This window comes from Carettochelys insculpta, chromosome 19 (assembly GCF_033958435.1).
Source record: "Carettochelys insculpta isolate YL-2023 chromosome 19, ASM3395843v1, whole genome shotgun sequence".
Lineage (NCBI taxonomy): Eukaryota > Metazoa > Chordata > Testudines > Carettochelyidae > Carettochelys > Carettochelys insculpta.
Window position 1 is genome coordinate 7,616,195 of NC_134155.1, and position 23,895 is coordinate 7,640,089.

Here is a 23,895-nt window from a genome sequence, read left to right on the forward strand (position 1 = left end):
GGCTGAGGCTGCGGAGGTGGGGACACCTGGAGTGCACAGCCGCTCAGGTCTGCTCAAAGGTGAAGGAGCTGAGGCAGGCCTATAGCTGGGCCAGGGATGCCCACAGGCGATCAGGGGCCGGGGCCGGCCCAAGGTGCCTGTATTACTGGGCATCGGAACAGCTCCTCGGCCTGAAGGATGTCTCCGAGCCGTCGGTGGTGGTCGACACATGCGGCCCTGACACTGACTGGGAGACAGACCCGCAGGAAGAGCTGGGACCCTCCCGCCAGACCACACCTGCAGAGCCAGGGAGCGACTCAGAGGAGGGGGGCCTACTCGTGATTGCAGTCAGCTTCGGTACCTCCAGCCAAGCCCCCTCGAGGCTGGTGTCTCTGGACCTATTCTCCAGAGCCCCAGGTAGGTAATGAGTGGTTTGGGCGGCCTGGGTGGGGGGGCCTATCCCATGGTCCCTTGCCCCATCCCAGACCCAGGCACAGTGTCATCCAACACCCGCACCCATGGACAGCACCCCAGCCCTCCCGACCGTGAAGGGATGTGGGGGCCAGGCTGCAGCCAGTAATTGCCTGACAGATGAGGTCCCAGTGGGCACATGGGAGCCCCATGTGGGGGCCGGCGGGGAGGCACCACCTCGGGGGATGGTCCAGGGGTGATGGGGGTGGTGCAGGTGGAGCCCCCAGTCCCGGGCAACAGCACTGATGTGTGGCCTGTCTACCCCTTGTGTCTCCACAGCATCATCCTCTGAGGGCCGGACCACACCCGCACCACCATCCGACTGAGCCAGAGAGCCACCCTACCCATCGTCCATGCTGCCTCCTGTCCAGCCCTGAATGGCCTGACGGCAACGCCGCTACAACACAGGAGGCGGTGGAGGCCCACACTGCAGCCCTCCAGGAGTGGCCGCAGATGGAGCAGGAAGGCAGGGCCTGGTGGAGGGAGGTCTGGGCCAAGGCAGCCACAGCCTTCTGACAGCTGGCCCCGTGCCGCCCCTGAACCCACTCCCGCTGCCCCTGAACTCACCGCCCTCATCTCACCCACCCTCACCCCGTCCGCCTGGCTTGCCCTGGGCCTCTGGCTGATTGCCATTGAGAGCCAGGACTAGGATCCCCCCCCACCCTCACCCAGCCCACCCCCTCCCTTAGCCCCTGGCTGATCTTACCTTCCTGTCCTGCCAGCCCCAACGGGGCCCCCACACCTGGGGCAGCAGGAGCCCCCATATCCGCTGGGGGTCTTGGCCCCCCCCCACTCCAGTGGGGGACTAGGCCTGCCCGTGCTTGCAAATCCCGTCATGTCATCGTCCAAGTCGCTGAGGCGGACGGCCCTCGCAGGATGAGGTGATTTGATGTCCTGGACCACCTGTGGGTGGGGGGCATCGACACGTGGGGTCTGCACATTGGGGAACCTCCCTGCCCCTTCCCCCTTCCCTGGGCCTATGTGGGGCCCTTATCTGACTTACCTCCAGGAGGACGGCTCTGGTGGTGACCTTGCCCACCCCGAATTGGTGCCCCACTGAACGGTGGCTGTCTGGGGTGGCGAGCTTCCAGAGGGTGATCCCCACACGCTTCTCAACTGGGAATTGAGAATAACCCAAATTACCCAAATTACACGTACTACATGATGGGGTCAAATTTAGCTACGACAGATCAGGAAAGGGATCTTGGAGTTATAGTGGATAGTTTTCTGAAGACATCCACGCAGTGTGCAGCGGCAGTTAGTAAAGCAAATAGGATGTTAGGAATTATTAAAAAAGGGATCAATAATAAGACAAAAGATATCATACTTCTCCTATATAAAACTATGGTACGCCCACATCTTGAGTACTGCGTGCAGATGTGGTCTCCTCACCTCAAAAAAGATATATTGGCATTAGAAAAGGTTCAGAAAAGGGCAACTAAGATGATTAGGGGCTTGGAACGGGTCCCATATGGGGAGAGGCTAGAGAGACTGGGACTTTTCAGTTTGGAAAAGAGGCGATTGAGGGGCGATATGATAGAGGTATATAAAATCATGAATGGTGTGGAGAAAGTGAATATAGAAAAATTATTTACCTTTTCCCATAATACAAGAACTAGGGGACACCAAATGAAATTGATGGGTAGTAGGTTCAAAACTAAGAAAAGGAAATTTTTCTTCACACAGCGCACAGCAACCTGTGGAACTTCTTGCCCGAGGAGGCTGTGAAGGCCAGGACTCTGTTAGGGTTTAAAAAAGAGCTTGATAAATTTTTGCAGGTTAGGTCCATAAATGGCTATTAGCCAGGGATAAAGTATGGTGCCCTAGCCTTCAGAACAAGGGCAAGAGATGGATGGCAGGAGATAAATCACTTGATCATTGTCTTCTGTTCTCCTTCTCTGGGGCACCTGGCATTGGCCACCGTCGGCAGATGGGATGCTGGGCTGGATGGACCTTTGGTCTGACCCAGTATGGCCATTCTTATGTTCTTATGTGGGTGTCCGTGTGCTGCAGGTTGAGTGTGGGCCATTGACACAGCTCCAGTAATGTCTCCTTTGTCATGCTAAAGTTCTCGAGCCCCCTTTCATCGTCCCACTGGCCCAGTACCAGCCTCTCCCACCAGTCCCCACTGCTGGGGTGGCTCCAGACGTACTGTGAGGGACGGGGAATGGGGAGCGGCGGTTGCCCTGTTGCCAGCGTCTGCAGGACCCCTGAGGGGGGAGAGGTGGGCCCCAGGGCATCCACCATGCCCAGGATAGCGATCACCACCTGGGTCCCGGTGTGGGTGGGGCATCGGCCTCGGGCAGCTGCTGTTGCTCCATTCTCCTCCCGTTCTTGGAGCACGGTCCACACAGTGCTGTGTACTGCTCTGCGGTGTTCTGTGCGTGCAGGGTGGGTGTGTTTGGGAGGGGGCCTTTAAGGTGGCTGCTGGCTGTGGGACCCGGAAGGGCTTGTTGGCCATGTGACCCTGTGCGTGGTGTTTCCTAGCTGCTTATTTCGAAAGAGCCCGTGTTCCTGTGTGGATGCTACCTTTCGAAGAATGGGGATAGCGGATCGGTATAGCGATTTGTTTTGTGTGTATAGCCGTGCTATTTCGAAATCCCTTATTTCGATTTTGTTGTTCGATGTCTCCCCTTTTGAAATTTCTTTGTCGTGTAGACACACCCACAGTGTGTTCATATCTGTGAATGGTCTATAAAATTTAAAACCTTTGGGGACCACTTATTGGCCCAGAAACTTACATCAGCTCAGTTTTGATTACTTTGTATAGCACAGGTCTACAGTTAAAATGCTGCAGTAGCACAGCTGTGGTTGGAAGAAGATGGTACTACAGTATGTTGATGGGATAACTTCTCCCCTCCATGCAGCTAATCCATCTCTGTGAGAGGCTGTAGCTATGCTGACAGGAGAAGCCCTTCCTCAGACAAAGCATTGTCTACGCCAGCGATTTTTAAACCAGTGTGTCATGAAAACTAAGCATGCCATGGAAATTTCATCTATTTCCCCGCCCTCCAGCTCTCTGCAGGGTGGTGGGGGTGGGGAAATGGATGAAATTTCAGGGCGCATTGAGATAACTGCACCAGCTGGGGGCTCAAGCAGCGAGACTGCCTGATTCCCAGCTGGTGCAGGGGTTGGTCAGTTACCCCTCTCAGAGGCTTTGCAAAGGGGCTGTGGAAGGGAAATTGATGACGCCCCGCCAAGTGGGACTCAGGAAGCCTTGCTGCTTGAGCCCCCAGCTGGTACAAGGTTATCAATTCCCCTTCCCCTCTGCTGTGGCTCTACATTTATGAACAATGTATTCAGCCAGAAAAAGTGGGTATGCCGTGGAATTGTTCTGTCTCATTCAAGTGTGTCATGTTACCGAAAAGGTTGGGTACCAGTGGTCTGTGCTGAGGGGAGGGAGGGTTTTTTCACATCCGTGAGTGATGTAGTTATATCGGTACCATATATAACGTGGACCTGACCTCACGCTCCTTTCTCTTGGTCTGTGTTTCTCTGCATTAAGGCATGTGGCTAAGCTAGGAGTGATGCTGATTTGTCCAAAGACATTTTCTGTCACAAATGTCATAATTGCTGATGTACTGGACAAAAGACATGGACTGAAGTGGAAAGGATATACAGAATACTATTAGAAAGGAAGGAAACACCTGACAGGGTTGCTTGTACTATGGGGAGACTTGGAAATAAGTTAAGAAATGAAACATCCTTGGAGAGGTTTGGACTAGGTCTTGTTTGCTAATCCTTTGCTTTTTCATATTTGGCTTGCTGCATGTTTTCATGTTATGTATAACTAATGGGACTGGAAAAGATGATTATATACAACTTTTATCTCTTTTTTTTTGTCATCTTCTTTAACTCCTGGGGCTCATAAATTATTTAGTGTTTAAATGCAGGATGAGGATATCAGGTCTCTCAAAGTGGGACGTTTATACTGTATAGTTCCTAAAACTTGTCGTCAACCTGATTTTGAAATTCCTGAGTAACGCTCAAAGCACTCTCTAGTAAGGTACATAAAACAGGAGAGAATAGAGTGATATCCCCTTAACCAAAGATAAAAATGATCATCATCTCATTGTACTCAGTGTTAGGTGGATTTTCTCTTATAAAGATATTTGTTTTGGTTCTTGAACTTGAATTTGCAAGGGATACTATTCTGTTTTTTGGAGATTTCATTGGGGTTCTGTCTATATAACTACCACTGATGGTGAGAAATTGGAAAGCTAAATCCCACACAAGGTTAGAAACTTGGGGAAGAGGGGCTTTGTGGCATTTGTGTCAATATGAGTTAGGGCCCTCTGAAGTTAAACAGAATTCAAAATCATGCTGATACCAGGTCTGCATCACACCACTGTCCTGTAACTGAGTAACTGTCCATTTTATCTCACTTTTACATCCTACCGCATCTTTTAAAATCGTTGCAAATTGGAGCTTAGGCATGTACAGTGCTAATCTGAGGACATGCACATTTCCACTTATTTAACAGTGTTTCTCTCTCCTGATATGTAGCATGTATTAATGTCAGTTTCATTGTGAAATACGTCATTTTATTTAACTTCTTCCCCTCTGGGTGAAAGCCTTTGGTATCTGTGTCTTTGACTAGTCATAGTTCTAGTCAAGGAATGTGGAAACTTTGTTCCTCCTCTCATGGAAGGTCTGATATCCTCAGTGCAGGAAATGGCCTTAATTATGGAGTGTTGTATAAATCATAGTTTCACGGTGAAAGCATCTATTTTGCCATTTCAGAATATTGGTATAGTTTTTTCTCCATACTTTTAAAATGAATAGTGGCGTGCTTCATTTTTTACAGCCATTTTAAAACTGTGCTTTACAGTGGAAAATGTAAAGAGGGATGATAAAGGATCATAGCCCAGTTGTGTGACTCTTGCCTCTAGACATAAAATATGATTTGCTCTGGCCCTGATAAATGCAGAGACTTGGCCACTCAGGAAATTTTTTGTGCCTTTTCCTTTCCAGCCATTTATTTCTTAGGTTCATCAATTTTAATTCTGCTTTGTCAACTCTGGTAAGGTAGTAAGCGCAGAAAGAAAAAAAAATTAGAATAGAAAAACATGTGACCTTATTGTATCATGTGAAAACAATAGTGATAATATACAGGGAAAGAGGGAAAAGTTAAAATTGAAGTCATGCCTTAAGTTGCGGTTGGACAGAATTTGGGTCAAATCTTCTGTCTTCAGTGGAGTTGAATAATTTTACGAGAGCTGAATTTCATCTATTACCTACAATACTAGGTTTATTCTTCATCATACTTAATGGAGGATGGGGAGGGAACAGTGTTCTTTAAGGAAGAAAACTAAATGGGGGCAAAAACCAAGTGAATTGTTGCTTGGCCAGGTCTGAAGTCTGACTTTCATAGGAGCAATAAAAATGGCTATAGGAACAGAAGATCCTCCCTCAGTGCTCCCAGAATTTCAGATGAAAGGAGAAGTACTTCACGTTTTCTTTATTAGAGGGGCCTTAAGTAACAGCCTTGCCTTTTAGTCATACCTAGAAACCAGGAGCAGTACTGTAGCTAGTTCTTAGCGTGGAGTGATTGCAGTCCCTTCGTTATATTTAAACATGTGGCTAGGTATTTATTGATATCTTAAGTTTTTCTAAGTACACTTGGAAATTTGCTTGTGTCTGAATAGAGAAATTTAATAAGAATCTTTCCCGATGAAATGCATGAATTGTTGGTGAGAACTTTGAACTGATAGATGGTTGTGGATTGAAAATTCTATCTTTTTTCATGTCATAAATCCAAAAAGAGCTTAGGCTCGAAACTTCATGATTATTTTAGTCTGTAATGATGTATGAGAGATAGTGTATAGATAATCATGTAAAAAGCTTTTTATATTTGGAATATGTCACTGATTTACTCATTCTTGGGCTCTCTGTCAAAGTACCTGAACCATTTGGAAGCTCCTTCCTAGTCATTGTGAGTTGTGTTCTTTATTTTAATGTCAGGAGAAGGAACATTTTTCATTACCTTTGTGGACTTATAGTGAGTCGTCCATCTCTGTGCTTTATGAACTCTGTAGGTAAATTAAGGACACCGTCCTTGTGGAGGAACACGTTTTTTTTGACAGACTAGGCCTGAGTCTACACTTGCCCCCAACTTCGAAGGGGACATGTTGGTCAGGGCGATGGGAGATTACTAATGAAGTGCTGCAGTGAATACGCAGGACTTCATTATGCTAATTCTCCCCCACAGCAACTTTGAAGCTTCAGACTTCAAAGTGCTGACATGCATGTAGCCATAGGCAGTTTGAAGTGCCACGCTACTTCAAAGTCCCTTTACTCAAAATTTTGAGGAGTAAAGGGGCTTTGAAGTAGTGCGGGCACTTGAAAGTGCCTGTGGCTGCACACATGCTGGCATTTCAAAGTTCGAAGCATTGAAGTTGCCGCAGGGGAGAATTAGCCTAATGAAGTGCTGCAGTGAATTTACCGATAGAGTTCATAAGGCACAGAGTTGGACGGCTCTCGTCCAGTACCACAAAGGTAATGAAAAATGTTCCTTTTCTTGAAGTTAAAATAAAGAACACAACTCACAATGACTAGGAAAGAGCTTCCAAATGGTTCAGGTACTTTGACAGAGAGAGCCCAGGCATTAGTAAATCAGTGACATATTCTACACACATGCCAGCACTTCAAAGTTGCTGCAGGGGAGAATTAGCCTAATGAAGTCCTGCATGTTCACCGCAGCTCTTCATTAGTAATCTCCCATTGCCCTGATTAACACGCCCTCTTTGAAGTTGGGAGCAAGTGTAGACAAGCCCTGGTTGTTTTCAGGGCTTACTGTAGTTCTTCTGCTTTGTAACATCCCTTTTAAACAGAACATAGTAGTATGTACTGTAGCTTACTCTGGAATTAGCATAACTGTAGTTGCTTTTTAAAAAAATTCCTCCACAGTTTTTAATTTTTTATATTTTTATATTAATAGTAATAATAATAAAAGGCCTAACTTTTGTCTTGATTTTTGCCAGTGACTTTAGTGGGATCATGTTCAGTCTTGAATTCAGAAGGATCAAGTACTTAACATACTTGCTGTTTGAGTTACAGCTGAGTTCCTATCCATAAGAGTTGCTTACTTCTATTTAAAAGCAAACAAACATACCCCATTGCTTTTAACTTGATACATTGACATTCTTGTAAAATTTGTTATTTTCATGTTTGAGGGACAGGGCTTTCATAATTCCTGGTACATCAGGAATTTATTAGTTTTTTGTTTGAAAGTAAACATATTTATATTTGGAAAGCTAACATAGCTCCCACCTGGTCAGATGATCTAATAGAATATTTTTAAACAGAATTATTTCCTTTCACTGCTAAAGGTAAATGACCTACTTATGCAAAGTAGCCTTGAAGACATCTTCTGGAATCAAAATGATTAAGCATAGGAAGTGTGGAATTTAAAACTTGATGACAGTTCAAGGAGTATCTGCAATCGGTTTATCCAAATAAGCACAAATTCAGCTTCCATAATGCACCCTCTAGAGCCTTTGGAAACGGGTGAAATTGCATTAATAGGAGAGGATGATCCAAGCATCTTCTGGGAAATGAATTTGTTTTTGTAGCATTATGCAAGATGTAGAATGAAGTGGTAGGTTCTACATAATGTACTCCACCTGTATTATTGTGTCATTTGAATTTCCATGCCTACAAACATCTGAAGATACTTCAGAGGGGAGCTTTTAAGAGAATAGATGGATAATGGAGAGTGGCAAAGAACTCTGCTAACATAGTGTGCAATGATGCATCAAGGACAGTTACATTTTTTGCTAGAAATCTATCTGGTGCATGCTCACTGCAGGTTGTAATTATTATGGTATTGATAAAGGGAAGACACTGGGACGTTTATCACCCATGTTATATAATCCTCTTTGAAGTACCTATAGAAAACATGGTGGTACGTGAGCATCTGTCCTGTCTAGGCAAGCATTGGGTTATGTCACTGAGGGAAGGGCAGTTGGGGAGACCTCCCACCAATCTACTGTACACCAGGCTTAACGGGCTGTCAAAGCAGCTACTAATTATAGTGACACTATTTTGGATAAAATATAGTCAAATTATCTTTCAAAGCATATCACTGATATTACAAACATTACAGAAATTTGTCAGTGACTGTAAACAGCTCAGGGCTAACCTAAGTGTGGTTCCTGGGGGTGGAACAGAAGTTTCCTTTTCTTGATGACTTCCAGTAAAATCTCCGTTCAAACATTACAGGACATAAATCCACTTCCGTGACAGACAGCAGGGAGATGCCCTGACCACATTTTCTTCAGTTTTATTTGCTTCCACAGTAGATTTGGCTAATTTGTTAGGTATTCCATGTGTCCACAGCTGGTAGTTTGGGAACCTTAGCCTAGCATAAAACGAATACTGTTCTCACTCCTAAATCTTACGAATAACTTCATCATTGAACTTGTGTATGATGCAGTTTTAAGTCAAACTTAGTTTCACGTGGTCTGAGCTTCATGTGCCTGAGGTGCATAACAGGCTCACTCTTGGGAAGGAAATGGATGAGTGCAGTAATTCACACAGTTGTGTTAATAATACTGTACAAAATACAGAATAGTTCTACATTAATTCCTCCCCCCCATGGTTTTCTGATATGCATCCTGATGCTATTATGTAAAATTCTGACTTAGAGTGCATTCTTGGCTTCCCTTGAAGTCAGTGATAACTGTGCACATTTGAATTTGGATTTAATTTAGTTTTTGAAGTTTACTTAAAATATGTATTGTTGACAAGCTAAAATTTACTATTTAAGATTAGTACAATATTAATAGAAGGTAACCTATGCTAAGTTATAATGTTCATTGCTTTAGCATGGTCAAATACACCTCTGTGGAGATAAATGACTTTTGCAGAGTAAGGAGAAACTTAGGTAGTTGCTGCTGAACATAGTCTGCCATCCAAACTACGCCCAGTGCAAGATCATTTGTTCCGTTGTCTGTGACAGTAATAATTCCCTATCAGCTAGAAGTTGTAGTTTAGTTAGTTGTACTGTGCAATGTCTGTAAGAAAATTGAATGATAAGAAATGTAGGTTTTCAAGCAACTTCTCTCTGAGAATGTAACTTACACATTTTTTTAATAAATTTATAAGCCCATAAAAGCTTATGCTCCAAAATATCTGTTAGTCTATAAGGTGCCACAGGACTTCTTGTTGTTCTTATAAATTTTGATTGTATTCATTTCTCAATTTCTAACATAGATTTCTGGATAGATGTGGTTAGTAGTGAGCACTGTGAATCAGCGGGTGTTCTTTAAGAAAAGTGTAACTGAAAGTGTATGCTACAGAAAACGCCTGATGCTTGTATCTTCTGTTTTTCCTTTACTTCTCTAAAGTTAGAGGGACTTGGTTACTAAAATTAGTTGTTGCATGCCCTAAACTTTCTTCCTTCCTGAATATCGCATGTATAAATATTCAACCACCGTTTAAATATATGGGCTAGCTAAAGAGCCATGCATACATTGGTCTACTGCATAAAAGGCAAATGCTTCAGTCCTGCAATTGACCACTTGATTTAGTACATAGCACCTCCTTATGAAACTTAAATGTAAATAAGTTTTATATAGAATTACCATAGGTCTCTTCATTTGAAATCTTTGATTCCATTGCCTCTCACAAATGTTTCTACAAAATCAGTGACTGGATAGTTTCTCATGGTTCTGGTGTAATTATAAAGTAAATGCTTGTATTCTGATGTGCTGTCTATGGTAGAAGGATATCCTTGGAATAAACTCCCTTATTTTTGCAAACATAATAAACCGTGGAACCTTGGAATGAGCTGCATTTATCATGCCTACAACCTGCCAACTAATAAAGTTTTGTTGGGTTTGCTGTTACCATTCCACATTTCTGAGGAGCTTTCAAACCACCATTTTTGGTTGTTAGTAATTAATACGCCCACTACAAGCACTAAATAATAAAACCTGGTCGGTTCATTTGGTGCTATACAGTGGGCTATCATTTGTGTATTCCACTTCTTGTTGGTAGAGCAAACCACCAGTAGACTTGGATCTTTCTGTGATCCAGCCAAGCTACCCATTTACACTGCTGAGGTCCTTCTGCTGCTTTTATATTATGGAAGCCTTCAGTGCCTGTGGGTGATGTGGATCAAAGAGACTGTTTGGGACCTTAATGAGGGTGTACCAGAATTCCATTGGTAGGACAGTCATGATGCTTCCTCTCCCAGTAAGTGACAGCCTGGAGAAGTTTCCAACTCCTGTCTTACACTCATCTCCCAATACCAGCATCTGCCTTTCCTCATAAACCTGGGCCATTGACCACATTGTTTCCTATTACTTCTTGTATACAAAGAAACTAGTTGACTTGATTTCAGTTAAAAGAAAAAAATAGATGGGCTGAACTGGTTTTTATTCTGTAATCTTTCTGTTATAGCCTTATGGCTTGTTCTCATCTTCTCCTGAAGATATTATTTCCCTAATGGACTGTTTAAGATATCTGAAAATAAGAATGATTTCAGTGTTACAAACAAATCAAGAAAAATATGCACAAAAGAGTTTACTTATTTGTATTTGGGTGTGTAAAATTCATGTTTAAAAACAGATAGCAGCAGCATAGGTGCACAGAGCTTCAGTGGTGGTTGCTGGCTTTGTCACACGATCCTGGGTAAACAATCTTAGCTTCATGAAGGTGATACCCCCTGCTCAGACACATTCTGCTGCTCCAGCAGCCCCTACTTGGCATTAGAGGTTGTCCTAAGATGCTCTGAAGTGGAGTTCTGCCTTCAATTCTCTTAACTGCATCCCCAGGAAGCTAGAAAGAGCACCCCTCTTTCTGAATAAACTGGAAAATATTTATTAGTAGGCCCACAAATCTCTCTGAAACAGTGCATTATTGGTGACAGGGAGATGTGCCAAGTGCCTGTCATAAAGGTTCATAGCAAGATGCCTTTCTCGGATTTAGTCCCTCTTGGAAAGTCTCTCTTCAGATACAGATGGGAGAAAGGAGGGGAAAAAATAATACAATAAACAAGAATGAGAATGGCTTTTACTTGGCTAGATGGTGGTTAGAGTAAAACAAAAACTAGTGAACAAACACAACTTGTTCCTTTTTTTATCCTCACACTTTGAGTTTGTCTTCCAAAATTTAAAGAATGAAACTAACCAATTTTGTCTTGTTACTTCTAGGTGATTTACTGTTCATTTGGGGGAATATCCAAAGGGCTACATTTCAACAACCTGATAGTGGGATTAGTCCTACTTACAAGAGGCAGAGATGAAGAGAAAGCAAAATGTGAGTAATAAGAGTGCATAATCAAAGTACCAAGGTGCATAGAGTATATAACATATATGTAGAACATGCGTTTATAAAGCAAAGATTAGGCTGAGATTTTTTTAAGCAGGTCTTGATCTTCGCGTCAATCAGAACACAAGTTAACTAGGTAATCAAGATATTGTAATCAAGTGTTTCTCTTTGTGTCAGACTGAATTTTTTTAAACAATGCAGCTCTCCATATACAATCAGAATTTTTGTGTTCATAGTATTTAATGAAATTAACTGTTACGTGGGGAGCACAAGTGTGTCCAGATCATGGGTGTCCAACCTTTTGGCTTGCCTGGGCCGCATTGAGTGAAGATAGTCTTGGGCCGCGTACAAAATATATAATATAGTTAATGTATATAAATCACATAATAATGTTAAAAGTTTACGATCTTGTGGGGCTGCATTACTAGCTGTCCAGGGCCGCAGGTTGGACACGTCTGGTCTAGATCATGTTGAAAGGCTGCTGAGGCTGTTCTGTATGGCTGTGTCTACACTAGAGAGTTTTGTAGACAAACTTGATGGAGCGTCTACCCACAAAATACGTTTTGTTGACAGTAACTGTCAACAAAAAGGCTGTGTAGAAGTGCTGGGGGTCTCTTTTGTTGACAGAGCAGATCAAAAGATTGACCTGCTTTTATGTGTAGACAGGATCTGTCGACATAAGTGTTGTCAGAACAGCTATTCTGACAGTAACTTCTGTAGAGAGAAGCTTCTAGTGTAGATGAAGCCTGCATGTTTGAGAGAGAGTGGGAAAGAGCTCTGGTCCCAGACTAATGAATATATTTCAAACAAAGCTTAAACATCTGCATAATGAGTTTTGTTAATTTGTCTTAGATATGTATGTAATTTGATTGTTGAGTATTTGCTTGTCCCTTTACTACTCGGTAATACTATACAAGTATTTACAAGAGGAAATGTTTAACACGTTGTTGAGCAGTACCAGCGCTAGGTGGAATGAACCTAAGTTAAGACTTTTGTGCTTTGATGACTGTACGGTTGCTGGCACGCTGAAGCAGATTTGAAAGTAATTTTTGAAGCCTTAACTGCAAAATCAGTGTAACTCCGTATTGCATTTGTTTTAATTGCTCTCTTCTTCCCTAGACATTTTCAGTCTCTTTTCCAATGAATCTGGGAGTTATGTTGTCCGTGAGGAGATGGAGAGGATGCTTCAGATAGTTGATGGAAAAGTCCCAGATTCTCTCAAGAGATGTTTCTCTGAGGTGAGTCATGCAATTTTGACTACTGAATTTACAAGCATTTGGCTGTGTTACTGTTTTGGTTCTTTGCAATGTGCGTGCATGTACATTTTAAATTAAATACACTAAAATAAAAATAAGCTTTTAAAGTTGAAAATTTATATGCAGTGGCCATTGATTGTAGAAGATGGGTATATAAATGCAGGCATTGTCCATGCCCCATCATCTTGCTTTTATAGACATGCTTAAATTTAGATGTATGTTTGCAACATCAGTACTTGTGGTTTAAACTAGGCTATGAGCTAGTTTAAACACAGATGATGTTTTCAAGGGGTTTCCTTATCCAGGATGTACAGAGGTGAGTTCCTTTCTGAAGACAATGGTATAATCTTTTTCACAAAGAGCTTGAGGGAAGCTCTACTTCAAAACTAGTGGTTTTAGCATGGTTTCAGATAATCTCTGATAAGGAAATAGACTAGTGAGAATAACAATGTTGGTTAGATGGAGAATTCAACTGTAATGATTTGTTTGCTCCTAACCAAGTCAGAAAGTGGTTCAGCTAGCACATGCATTACCCTAAGTAGAGTGATCACATCTGAAAAGAATGAATGGTATTGACCTTACCCAGTGGTTGACCACTGGAATATTATGGGGAAGATAAGACATTTATTAAAATAATGGAGTAAACCAACACTAACATTGAATTTAAACCAAAATTGGGTTTGCAACAAAAGAAAATTCAGTTCCCGCATTATTATACAGTGTGCTATTGACCTGCCTGATTATATAGTGTCTCCTCAATTTTTTCAAGAGGTGATATGTAATCATTTTAAAAAAAAAAAGTTGTTTAAGTTTGTTTGGCTTATATACAAAAGACATTTCTAGTAAATGTAGATTTATATGCGAAGATGGGAATGTAAAGGAGATAATTCTAATGTAGGTTACTAACTATTAAATCTCATGTTTTTCATTTAAATTACTGTATGTGTGCTAATGCTGAACCCATTGATATAGTGCTTTAAAATTTGTAAAAGTTTTGTAAATTCAACACACTTAAATGTGTTGCCTTTCTACACTTGAGTTAGATAATAAGCCTCTAACCCTTACACTCAAGAATACAGTCAAACTTTTTTCACTAAATCAGTACGCCTGTGTCTACAATTGCATTCCTCTTTTGAAAGAGGTGTGCAAATGAGGGAAATTGAAAAAGTAAATGGGATGCAGATTTACATATCTGGTGCCTCATTTGCGTATTCTACTTTCGCAAGAAGAAAAGCAGTGTTGATGTGACTCTTTTGAAAGTTAACCCCATCTTTGAAAGAACCCTTCTTCCCATAAAAATGGGAAGAAGGGTTCTTTAGAAGATGGGGTTTACTTTCGAAAGAACTGCGTCTACACTGCTTTTCTTCTTTCGAAAGAAGCTCTTTTGAAAGAACATGCAAATGAGGCACCTGATATGTAAATATGCACCTCATTTGCATTTTAAATTTCTCTCATTTGCATTCCTCTCTTAAGAGGAATGCAAGTGTTAGATACAGCCTAGGAGAAAATCAAGGGAATCTGTTTCTCAAAGCAACAAGGTCCATTAAAAGATGCTTTTCCAAAGCAGACTGATTTCAGTTGTCTTTGTGAAGCTTTCTAAGTCCCCTTCCTGAGAGTGCCTTCTTCCTTTATGAACCTTTTATATGCCAGCTGAAGAAATGAGCAAGCCATTGAAAAACAACTTTTTAAAAACATGAATTCAGAATTAGTCAAATTCTTCCTCGGTTGCATAGCTAAATGTCTGTTATGCTATCTTACAACTCATCTGCAATCACCACAGCTATTTTTTTTAAAAAAAAAAGGGGGGGGTATGTATTATATCAGTATAACAGTGCACATTTGATTAGATTCCCATTTGTTTAAACCACACCTCTTTACCAAAAATAGCACTACGCTCTTGTACCTTTGATCCTTATAATTCGTAGGAAGTCAGTTCAGGGTTAGGATTAGAGCTGGGAGTAGCCCAGGCTTTAAGTGCCTGGTCTTATGGGTCAAATATCTGCCTGTTTCTCACTCTCTCACTGTTTAGGCAGATCATGTTTTCTGCAGAAGCTGTGGATTACTCTGATTATCCTCCACTCATATCTTGTGATTTGTGCTCTTTTAAGAACCTTTTAAACATTTCTCCTGTTTGGTCAAAAGATGTCTTATTGGGTTGCATGAGTTTTACCCTCTCAAGAAGCTGAGATCCATTGGAACAGAGCTCCTGTTGGCATTAACAGTGCAGAGCAGCCTAGCTGTCTGATCACTTCCTTCCTTCTTGTCGGTGAATGTATGGTAGAGAGTTAGAGGTTATCTACCAGGTAGAGCATGTGAAAAACGGGCTAAACTTCCCCAGAGGGGGAGGAGGGGAGATTAAGCTTTCAACAACAACAGCAGCAAAACTGCATGAAATTATGCTGCTAGGAAGGTCAGTAAAAATATATCCAAGCGTTATTAATTCAGAACCCTGCCAGAAAACACTACTGATTGAAAAATGTAATTTTAAGTCCTTAGAGTTTAGGAGCAGCAAAGAATACTGCCACTCGGTGAGAAGTGATGATGACTCTGGAAATAGAATTGTTTTTATTTTTCCAAGAATAGTTGGAAGGGAAATGCACTCTTTTTGACTGGCTGGTGGCCATATTCCAAAGCAGATGAAAATCTTGCTTAGTTAATATTTTGCTTTTCCTTCATTGCTTGAAAAATTCATTCCTGCATTAATTCCTCTAAATTCAGAGAAGGAAATAAGTATCTACAGAGTCACATGAGGTCTTTTGCTTGCTGGTGGGAGCTCTGTGCACTCTTAACAAATATTGGGTCAATCTTAATTTTCTGGTTGAGAAGCTTTATAGAGCATAATTTGTGGAGTCTAGCAGAAAACCAGTGTCTTACTGGAGCAAGATTAAGTTTCAATAACCTCCCTCCTTAAATATTTCTTAAAATGGGGAGTTGGGAGTTACCACTGTAATGGTCATTCCCAGTTTAGCTACCTGCTTGTTGTATGACTTCAGTTAGGCAAGACTTTTAACCTTTTCCACACCTCATTTTACCCAGCATTAAAATGGATGCAACATATATCCATTACCTAAATAGTTTGTAAGGCTTAATATTTGGAAAGCAAACTGAGATTCAAACACAGAAGTCTGTTGAGCAAAAATTAGTCTGTATTTCTCCATGTCTGGTGATTTTAACCAGTTATCAGTTGTTTTTGTTACATGACTGTCATCTCTTCAGTAACAGAAGACCTCACACTACTGAAGTTTAGTCAGTTTATCATATTTCACTGAAAAGTGATTTCTGTTTTACCTGATCAGAGAAGACTGTCTTACGGCTGTCTGACTTTATTAAAGGGAATGCTTTTGGAGTCCTAAAAGAAAGCTGAGTGTGCCTCAATTCATCTGGCAACGATATTGTGTTGAATTTATATTTCCTTCTCGGCAGAAGCAATACATTATATGTGCACTGAAGACCACTCAGTTCTTTCAAATTGTCTCTTTATGGAGTATTACAAAGGATATGCTAAAATTATTATTATTGTGTAGGACAGTGGTTCCCAAACTTTTCAGCATCACACCCCGCTTTTCATTTTTGAGAAACCCTCATGCCCCCTCTTCTTTACCGTGATCCAACCCCCTTTTAACAAAAAACTCAGTTTGTAATTTAATATAACCAAAACTTGATATAAAAATGTTATTTAAAATTAAAAATAAGTACAAATGGTTTTTCTTGGCCCCTTGCGGGTGCCTGGTGCAGCCCTAGCTGGCCAGCTGCCTGAGCCCCCTGCCAGCTGCCAGAGCTGCCCCTGCCAACAGCCTGCCCACCCGAGCCTTGCACTGCCAGCTTCCCGCCTGAGCTGACCCAGTCCCACGTTGTCGGGGCCAGCCACCTCTCCACCAGCTGCTCGAGCCATTTGCTGCCGGCACCAGCTGCCCACCCAAGCAGTGGGCCAGCCACCTGAGCACCAAGCTGCCAGGGCCAGCTACCCATCTGCCAGCCTGAGCCCCATGCTGCTGGGGCTAGCTGCCTTGAGCCCCTCCCCTTCCCTAAAGCCAGGCACTACCAGCCCCCTGCTCTTACCCCATCCCCCTTCCCCAAACCAGGCACCCCCTAGCCCACCACCTAACCCCATTCCCCTCCTCCTCTTCCCCCACAACCCACTTTCACTCAGCTTTGCAAGAAACAGCTAGCTCCATGTGGAACTTCCTCGGCTGCCTGCTGTTTTAGTGGGTTCACTGGGTTGCCCGTGTAAAACGGCAGGGGCTGAGAGCCAGAAGCAAAGGCTTGCTCTTTCTTGGCGTAGGGGAATGATGGCAGGGGTGCGGGGGGCTGGGCCACCTTGTCCCCCTGCTGGAGTTTCTTCACGCCCCCCCAGTTTGGGAAACCATGGTCTAGGATAACCTACGAAAATGGTTCAGGAGGACACAAGGCTATCTGGCTTGATAGAGTTTTCCAGTCTTAAATTGATCTCCTTAAGAGAGAGAAACAGGATAGCATAACTTTCTTAACTGGGTTTACTGGTCTGTTGTTGAGAGAAGGTCATTTTCATATCACCCTTTGGAGAGTAAGAAAATTTTGTTTCTCCACTGTGGGGCAGGTGGATTTACTCTTTTGAGAGCAACGTCTACAGAGGGCTTTATTCTTTTCTGTAGTATTATAATGTGCTTAACGAGAAATAAATATAAGCTTGAAAGTATACCTGTATTTTTAGTCCTTTTTCAGAGACACAAAAGTAAAATTTATCAGTAATGCTTATATTGTCATAGGTTTTGAAGTATTTTGGACTAAATTTTAATAAGTCTTTGTAGCAAGTCCTGTTACTTGCTTGAAGTAATTTTCCATTCCAAAGCTGAATGTGCAGGTAACTTCCTTTTCTCTTTAAGGGGGAAGCTTTGCTTTGCACCAAATGCTGTCCACCTTGCAGTTTGTCATACCAACCAACTACCAGTTGAACTTGTCTAATTCAGTGCTCTCTCGTCCATCAACTTCCGTAATTAGACATGATTATAGTTAGCTGAAGGACCATTTATCATGGGTGTGCCCAAGTTTCCCGTGGTCCCATAAAGTTTGTTTACAGCCACCAGACCTGGCTTTCAGTGTTCTGTGCTGTTACTTAGCTGTAATTTACCTCTACATGTCTTCTAAGAGCATAGTAAGCCTTGGAAGTGCTGGTAGTCCTGCTAGACATTCTTGACCTCCTGTGGTCCAGCAAATTCTCTCATTTGGCACTGGTCAAGTCCTAAGGGTGCCAGACTAGAAAGGTTAAACCTATAATTTGATTTCTGTAATCAATGAGAAAAGAATATAAAAAACAGTAATTAAGTACTTACGTCCAAACCAAACTTATTAAGAAAGTACAAATTTTTTTATTGTGTTAACATTTCTATTTTCTGTGAGGTCATACTTTGAGTAGTAGCAAACTTTGTTTACTTAACTTAGAAACTGTATCTTATTTGTAGACTTTCAGGCTAGAAACAATCATCATGATCATATAATCTGATATCCTGCATGTTTCCTAAATTAAGTGCTATCAAATGGTTTTATTGCAATTACGGGAAAACAGACAAACTTATCTTCTGAAGCAGTGTTCCGTCTGAGTGGTATGAATTTTCTTACGCAAACCTGTGTGGAAGTGATGTGCGATGTGGAGGTTATGTGTGACGCATCACCTTCCTATCAGTGCACGTAACAAAATTCATGTGGCAGGGGTGGAGCTGAGGGGACTCAGGGCTGGGACAGAGGGTTGGAGTGCAAGAGTGAGAGTGCTCTGGCTAGGGGTGCAGGCACCAGGTGGGGCTGAGGTTAAGGGGCTTGGGGCTGGAACAGAGGTTTGGGGTGGAAGGTGTCTGGCTGGGTTTGCAGGCTCTGTGGCCAGAGGTGAGCAGGGGGTTTTGGAATTAAGTGGAGCGGGGGAGGCTCCAGGATTGGGGGAAGGTCTCATGGCTGGGAGGTGGGGCACAGCAGGATGCTCAGAGGTGTGGGGGCTCAAGGTGGGGCAGAGGGCTGGGGTTTTACCTGGGCGGCTCCTTGCTGGAGCCATAGGGGAGGGGCTTCCCTGTGCTGGCTCTAGCTGCTCCCTGCTAGACAGCTCTACCTGCTGCAGTTGCACAGCTTAGAGGGAACACTGTAATCTGAACTAAGTCATATTGAGATAAATCTTTCGCCTTTTACTAAAGATTTCCCTGGAGAGGAACATTTATTCTAAGTAGCCATTTGAGCGGATCATCGTTTTGTTTTCAACAAAGTTCAGTTCTAGTACTGTGCTTAAATTTTAAATTGTGCCTTATGTAACACAGATTCATAGTATGTATCTGGTGGGAGTGGGAGAAGACAGGGAGGAACCTGCTCTTTTCCCAGACAGTCTTGATGTTTATAGCTCCATTAAAAATTCAGGAAAACTTTCTGCCACTTTAACAACCTTTGAAGAAAACATTGAATTAGCAGACTATCCATGTGTTAAGGGCTTAACTGTGATGTTTGTACACTTTTGCAGGTAAAGTACAGACTTCTAGGGCTGAATTTTGGAACAATACACAAGGATTTGGCCATGACACATCCATTAAAATGAACTGCATCTGTTGTGCTATGTCTGTGTTCTCTGTTGTGACTGGCCTTTCCTAGCAGAGAGAAGAAAAAAATTGACCACCTGATGGCAAAAAGTGAAATCCTAAATCCCTCTAGGTGACAATTAATGAATTCTGTAGTGTGAGTATAATAAAACGTCTAGAAAAGCAAAGGACTGGTTATGCTAAAAATAGGTGTAGGGAGCCTCAAAAACTAACCAATGTACAGGATTTATTGTAAATAGAAAAACATTGAAATGAGAACTCAGGATTTATAGTTTCAAATATACAAATACCATTTAAAAGCATGTACTGTGTCAAAATTTACTATTTTTATTTGCAGGCTTTTTTCCATTCTGTTGTGAGAATATTTTGAGAGGAGAAGATATAAAATAAAATTCTTACTGACATTACTAAGATTGCACAGGGTGTAACTCTTGAGAGTTACAGCCAGTGAAGTGTGCTTAAAACTAACTCAGTAATTCTCAAGTGGACATATTTAATTTTAGAAAACAGTCTTGTTTCATTTCTACTGCATTCTATTTTAATGTGTTACATTTTATCTGGGCACAGTGGGAAAATAACCATCTTCCCGTAAAGGGGAAATTGAGGTGGTAAGATCGTTTTACTTGTCAGCCTATGAACATAATTGTGGAAATACACATAATAATAAAGTATTTCACATGCATTACTTCTGACTACAGAAAAGATACAGGAAAACTTTAATTTCTTCCATGGTTCTGTAGTGAAAACATAGTACAGTGAGTAGCCATTTTAGATAACTTTTATTCTAAATAAAACATATTTTTAAAGGGAACTTTCACTTTGTCACATCAGTTCAATTTGTTTATGAGCTGGCAAGTGTGTCTACATGGGAACGTGCAGAAAAATTAATCCAAATTAACAAAAGGTGTGAATTTGAAGTGGACTAAACTGCATTAAAAACCCCTCCCAGAACATCCTTATTTAGCATTAAATTATCTTCATTGGTTTTAGTTTAAATCTCTTTGTACTGCATTTGTAATACAGGAGAGGTGTAGAAAAGACTCCCAAAAATGATTTAAGGGCTTGAGAAAACGCTTCACACTGAATTCTGATTAGTTCATCAGAAGAGATTGTGATGGCTTGATGGCATTTTGTTACCTTGATAGGGAGAAATACCCAGTACTAAAGGAGACTGTAATCTAGCAGAAAAAGGCAGAACAAGAACTAGCAGCTGCATTTAAACCAGAGAAACAAAGATCAGAAATTAGGCACAAATTTTGAACAATGAGGGTGATTAACCATTGGAACAAACCACCAAAGAAAATGGTGGATTTGCCAGCTCTTGATATCTTCAGATCAAGACTTGATGCTTTTCTGGAACAAATTCTTCAGAAGTTAAAACACAAGTTATTGAGCTTCATACAGGAGTAACTAGAATTTTAATATCATGTCATGTATAGAAGGTTAGAGTAGATGATGTCCCTTCTGGTATTTAAACTTAGAGGTTATGTTTATGCTACCCTGGAAGATCAACCCACTCAGGGTTGATCTTTCATGGTTCAGTTTTGCACATCTGGTAGGGATGCATGAAATTGACCTATCGGGTTGGCAGTTGACCCCGGCATGCCTCAGAGGCAGTAAGGGATGTTGATGGCAGAAACTCTCCCACTGGCCATCTTCAGTGAGGATGGCTAGATAAGTCAATTGCAGATATCTCAATTCTGGCTATGTAATTGCCATAGCTAGAATTGACATATCGGCAAGTGATTTACTTTTAGTGTAGACATAGCCTGAGTTTTTTAAAAACCTGAAACTTACCTGGAAAAGTTGCCTTCTGTGGTAGTAACTCTTGGCGTTTTTGCTTGTGCTGTAAATACACACACAAATTATGTAGACACCCATGAAGGTCCTGGATTGATAGACAGGATTTGTTGATAGACATCTGGAGCGTATAAGTGGCAGTCTGTAATGAACAGATGTGCTTTAAGCATCAGCAAGTTTAGAATTCACCTGCTGCTCAGTTTACTAAGAATCATGATAGACACAAAAACTTACGTGCTTAAAATAATTACAGGTAGTGTGCAGCTCATAGAAACTGTCTATAGCTCAATCTCCTTTATTGCTATTTATTGTAATTAACTATTTTAGTCATGAACTAGTTTAAAATAACAGACTTTATCATATTTGTAAAGACCCTATTCAGTTATGTTGTCAGTGAACTTTTTTTTAGCCTTTCAGATAAAGAATCCGAAACCTAGACTAGCCATTAAGATTCTTACCAACTCTTGCAAATTAGGTTGCCATCCTGGAGGTCTTGACTAGATTCCAGTTTAGATAGTGACTTTCTGCCTACCTCAGGCTTTGTAGTCTGTGGCAGTATTTTTCTACATTCTGTTCCCTACTCTGTAGTGATATTACTGTATATTATCTAGCTGCTGTTTTTCACTCTGAAAGTGGTTGCACTTCAGTGATGGATGAAATCTTCATTGGTTGTGACTTGTGCATTGATTTATACATATATTGCGGAATATGTTGGCATCAATGGGATCAGTAGGTGCTGCATAAATCTAATGTGCTGGTTATGGTGACACCCATGAACTTCAGTAGTCCTGTTAATATTTGTTAGTTTTCTTCTGGTAAAGGGCTTCCAAACTTTTTCACAGTTTGGATGTAGCAGGTTATATTGTGTACTCCTATACAGAATGTATGATCTGGGGAGCTCACTATTTTATCAGTTATAATAAAAATATATTAAAGTTGATAAAAACCTTGAGAATGTCGGAAAATATTATCCCAATTGTACAAAGACAGGTTTAAGTGAATTTACCAGTAGGAGAGGTGGAATAGAACCTGAGGCTCTCATTTCTCAGTCTTTGTGGGAGATAGGGTAGAAATTGGAGGACACATGGACTATAATAGCAGAGATAAAGGAGAGACAAGGCAGAATTGGAGGGTCAAATCAAATCACTTTCTAAGTTGTCTGTATACGAATACAAGAAATATGGTGAATAAGCTTGAAGAACTTAAAATGCTAGTAAATAAATACAAGTTTGACATAGTATCGTGTAGGCTTGGTAGGATAATACACATGATTTGAATATTGCTATAATAGGGTACAGGTTGATCAGGAAGGAGAGGCAGTGAAAAAGGGAGGGGGTGTTGCCTTATGTATTAAAAATGTGTATCCTTGGACTGAGGTTGAGATGGACATAGACAGATTTATTGAGAGTCTTTGGGTAAGTTTAAAACGGGTAAAAAGCAGGGAAGGTGTCATGGTAGGGGTCTACTACAGATCACTACACCAAAAAGAAGAGGTGGATCAGATTTTTTATAACTAACAAAAACATCCCAAGCACAGGACTGACTTGATGGTGATGCAGGATTTCCACTATCTGGACATCTGTTGGGAAAAGAATGCAGCAGGGCACCGATTATTCTACAAATTCTTATAATGCATTGGAGACTTTTTTTTTTTTATTGCAGAAGGTAGAGAAAGCTACTGGTGGGGGAGCTGTTTTAGATTTGATTTTTCACAAATAGGGAGAAACTGGCTGTGTGTAAGTAATCGTGAAATGATAAAATTCATTATTCTAGGGGGTGGTAGAATAGGGAACAGCAAAATAAAGACAATGGATTTCAGGTAGGTAGATTTTTAGTAAACCCATAGCTGGTAGGTAATGGCCTCTCTCTCCTATACAGAGGAATGGTTTTGCTCTTGCGCCTTTAGGAATCTTTCTTTGAAAAATTGCCAACTGTCTTCAACTGTTTCTCCTCTTAGTCTTGCTTAAATTCAACAGGAGAGATTTAGGCTGCACGTTAGGAAAAATTTCCTGTCAGGGTGGTTAAGTACTGGAATAAATTGCCTGTGGTGGTGGTAGACTCTCCAGCGTGTGAGGTATTTAAAAACAAATTGAATAAATATCTAACAGAAATTATCTAGATTGTGCTTGGTCCTGCTGTGAGGGCAGGGGATTAGACTTGATGACCTCTTGAGATCTCTTCCACTTCTAGTGTTCTATGATTTCAGGGCAAGATAGAAGTTTTGACATGGTCCAGGGGTCAGCAACCAAATAGCAAGAAGAGCCACTTTTTCTAATTTGGTAAAAAAGTCAATAATTCAGGAGTCGCAGTGCATCTGGGGAATACGAGACGGTCATTAATAAATAACGTCAAACCATGGGTTTCTAACCCCTAGTTTAGGAACAGCGTGTACGCAATACAATACGTGTTTACTGCTGGATGTTCACAAACTTCTTACATGTTCTGTTTCCTTCCATTTTACATGTGTGTTTATACCGCTGTCTTCCTGACTTTCACTCCTGAACCTTCTTTCTCTCCAGAGGTTGCTAAGGGGAGTTATCCAACATTTCAGTCACATGTTGTTT

The 23,895-nt window shown here is 41.5% G+C and overlaps 1 protein-coding gene across 3 annotated transcripts in view; it reads left to right on the plus strand.

Annotated features, from left to right (window-relative positions):
* Positions 1–23,895, plus strand: part of USP32 (ubiquitin specific peptidase 32) — a 175,327-nt gene that overhangs the window by 66,716 nt on the left and 84,716 nt on the right. For all 3 annotated transcript variants that reach the window (XM_075013828.1, XM_075013829.1, XM_075013830.1), the window contains exons 3-4: positions 11,610–11,715; positions 12,847–12,965. In XM_075013828.1, the coding sequence (XP_074869929.1) occupies positions 11,610–11,715; positions 12,847–12,965 (225 nt within the window). The remainder of the gene's footprint in view (positions 1–11,609; positions 11,716–12,846; positions 12,966–23,895) is intronic.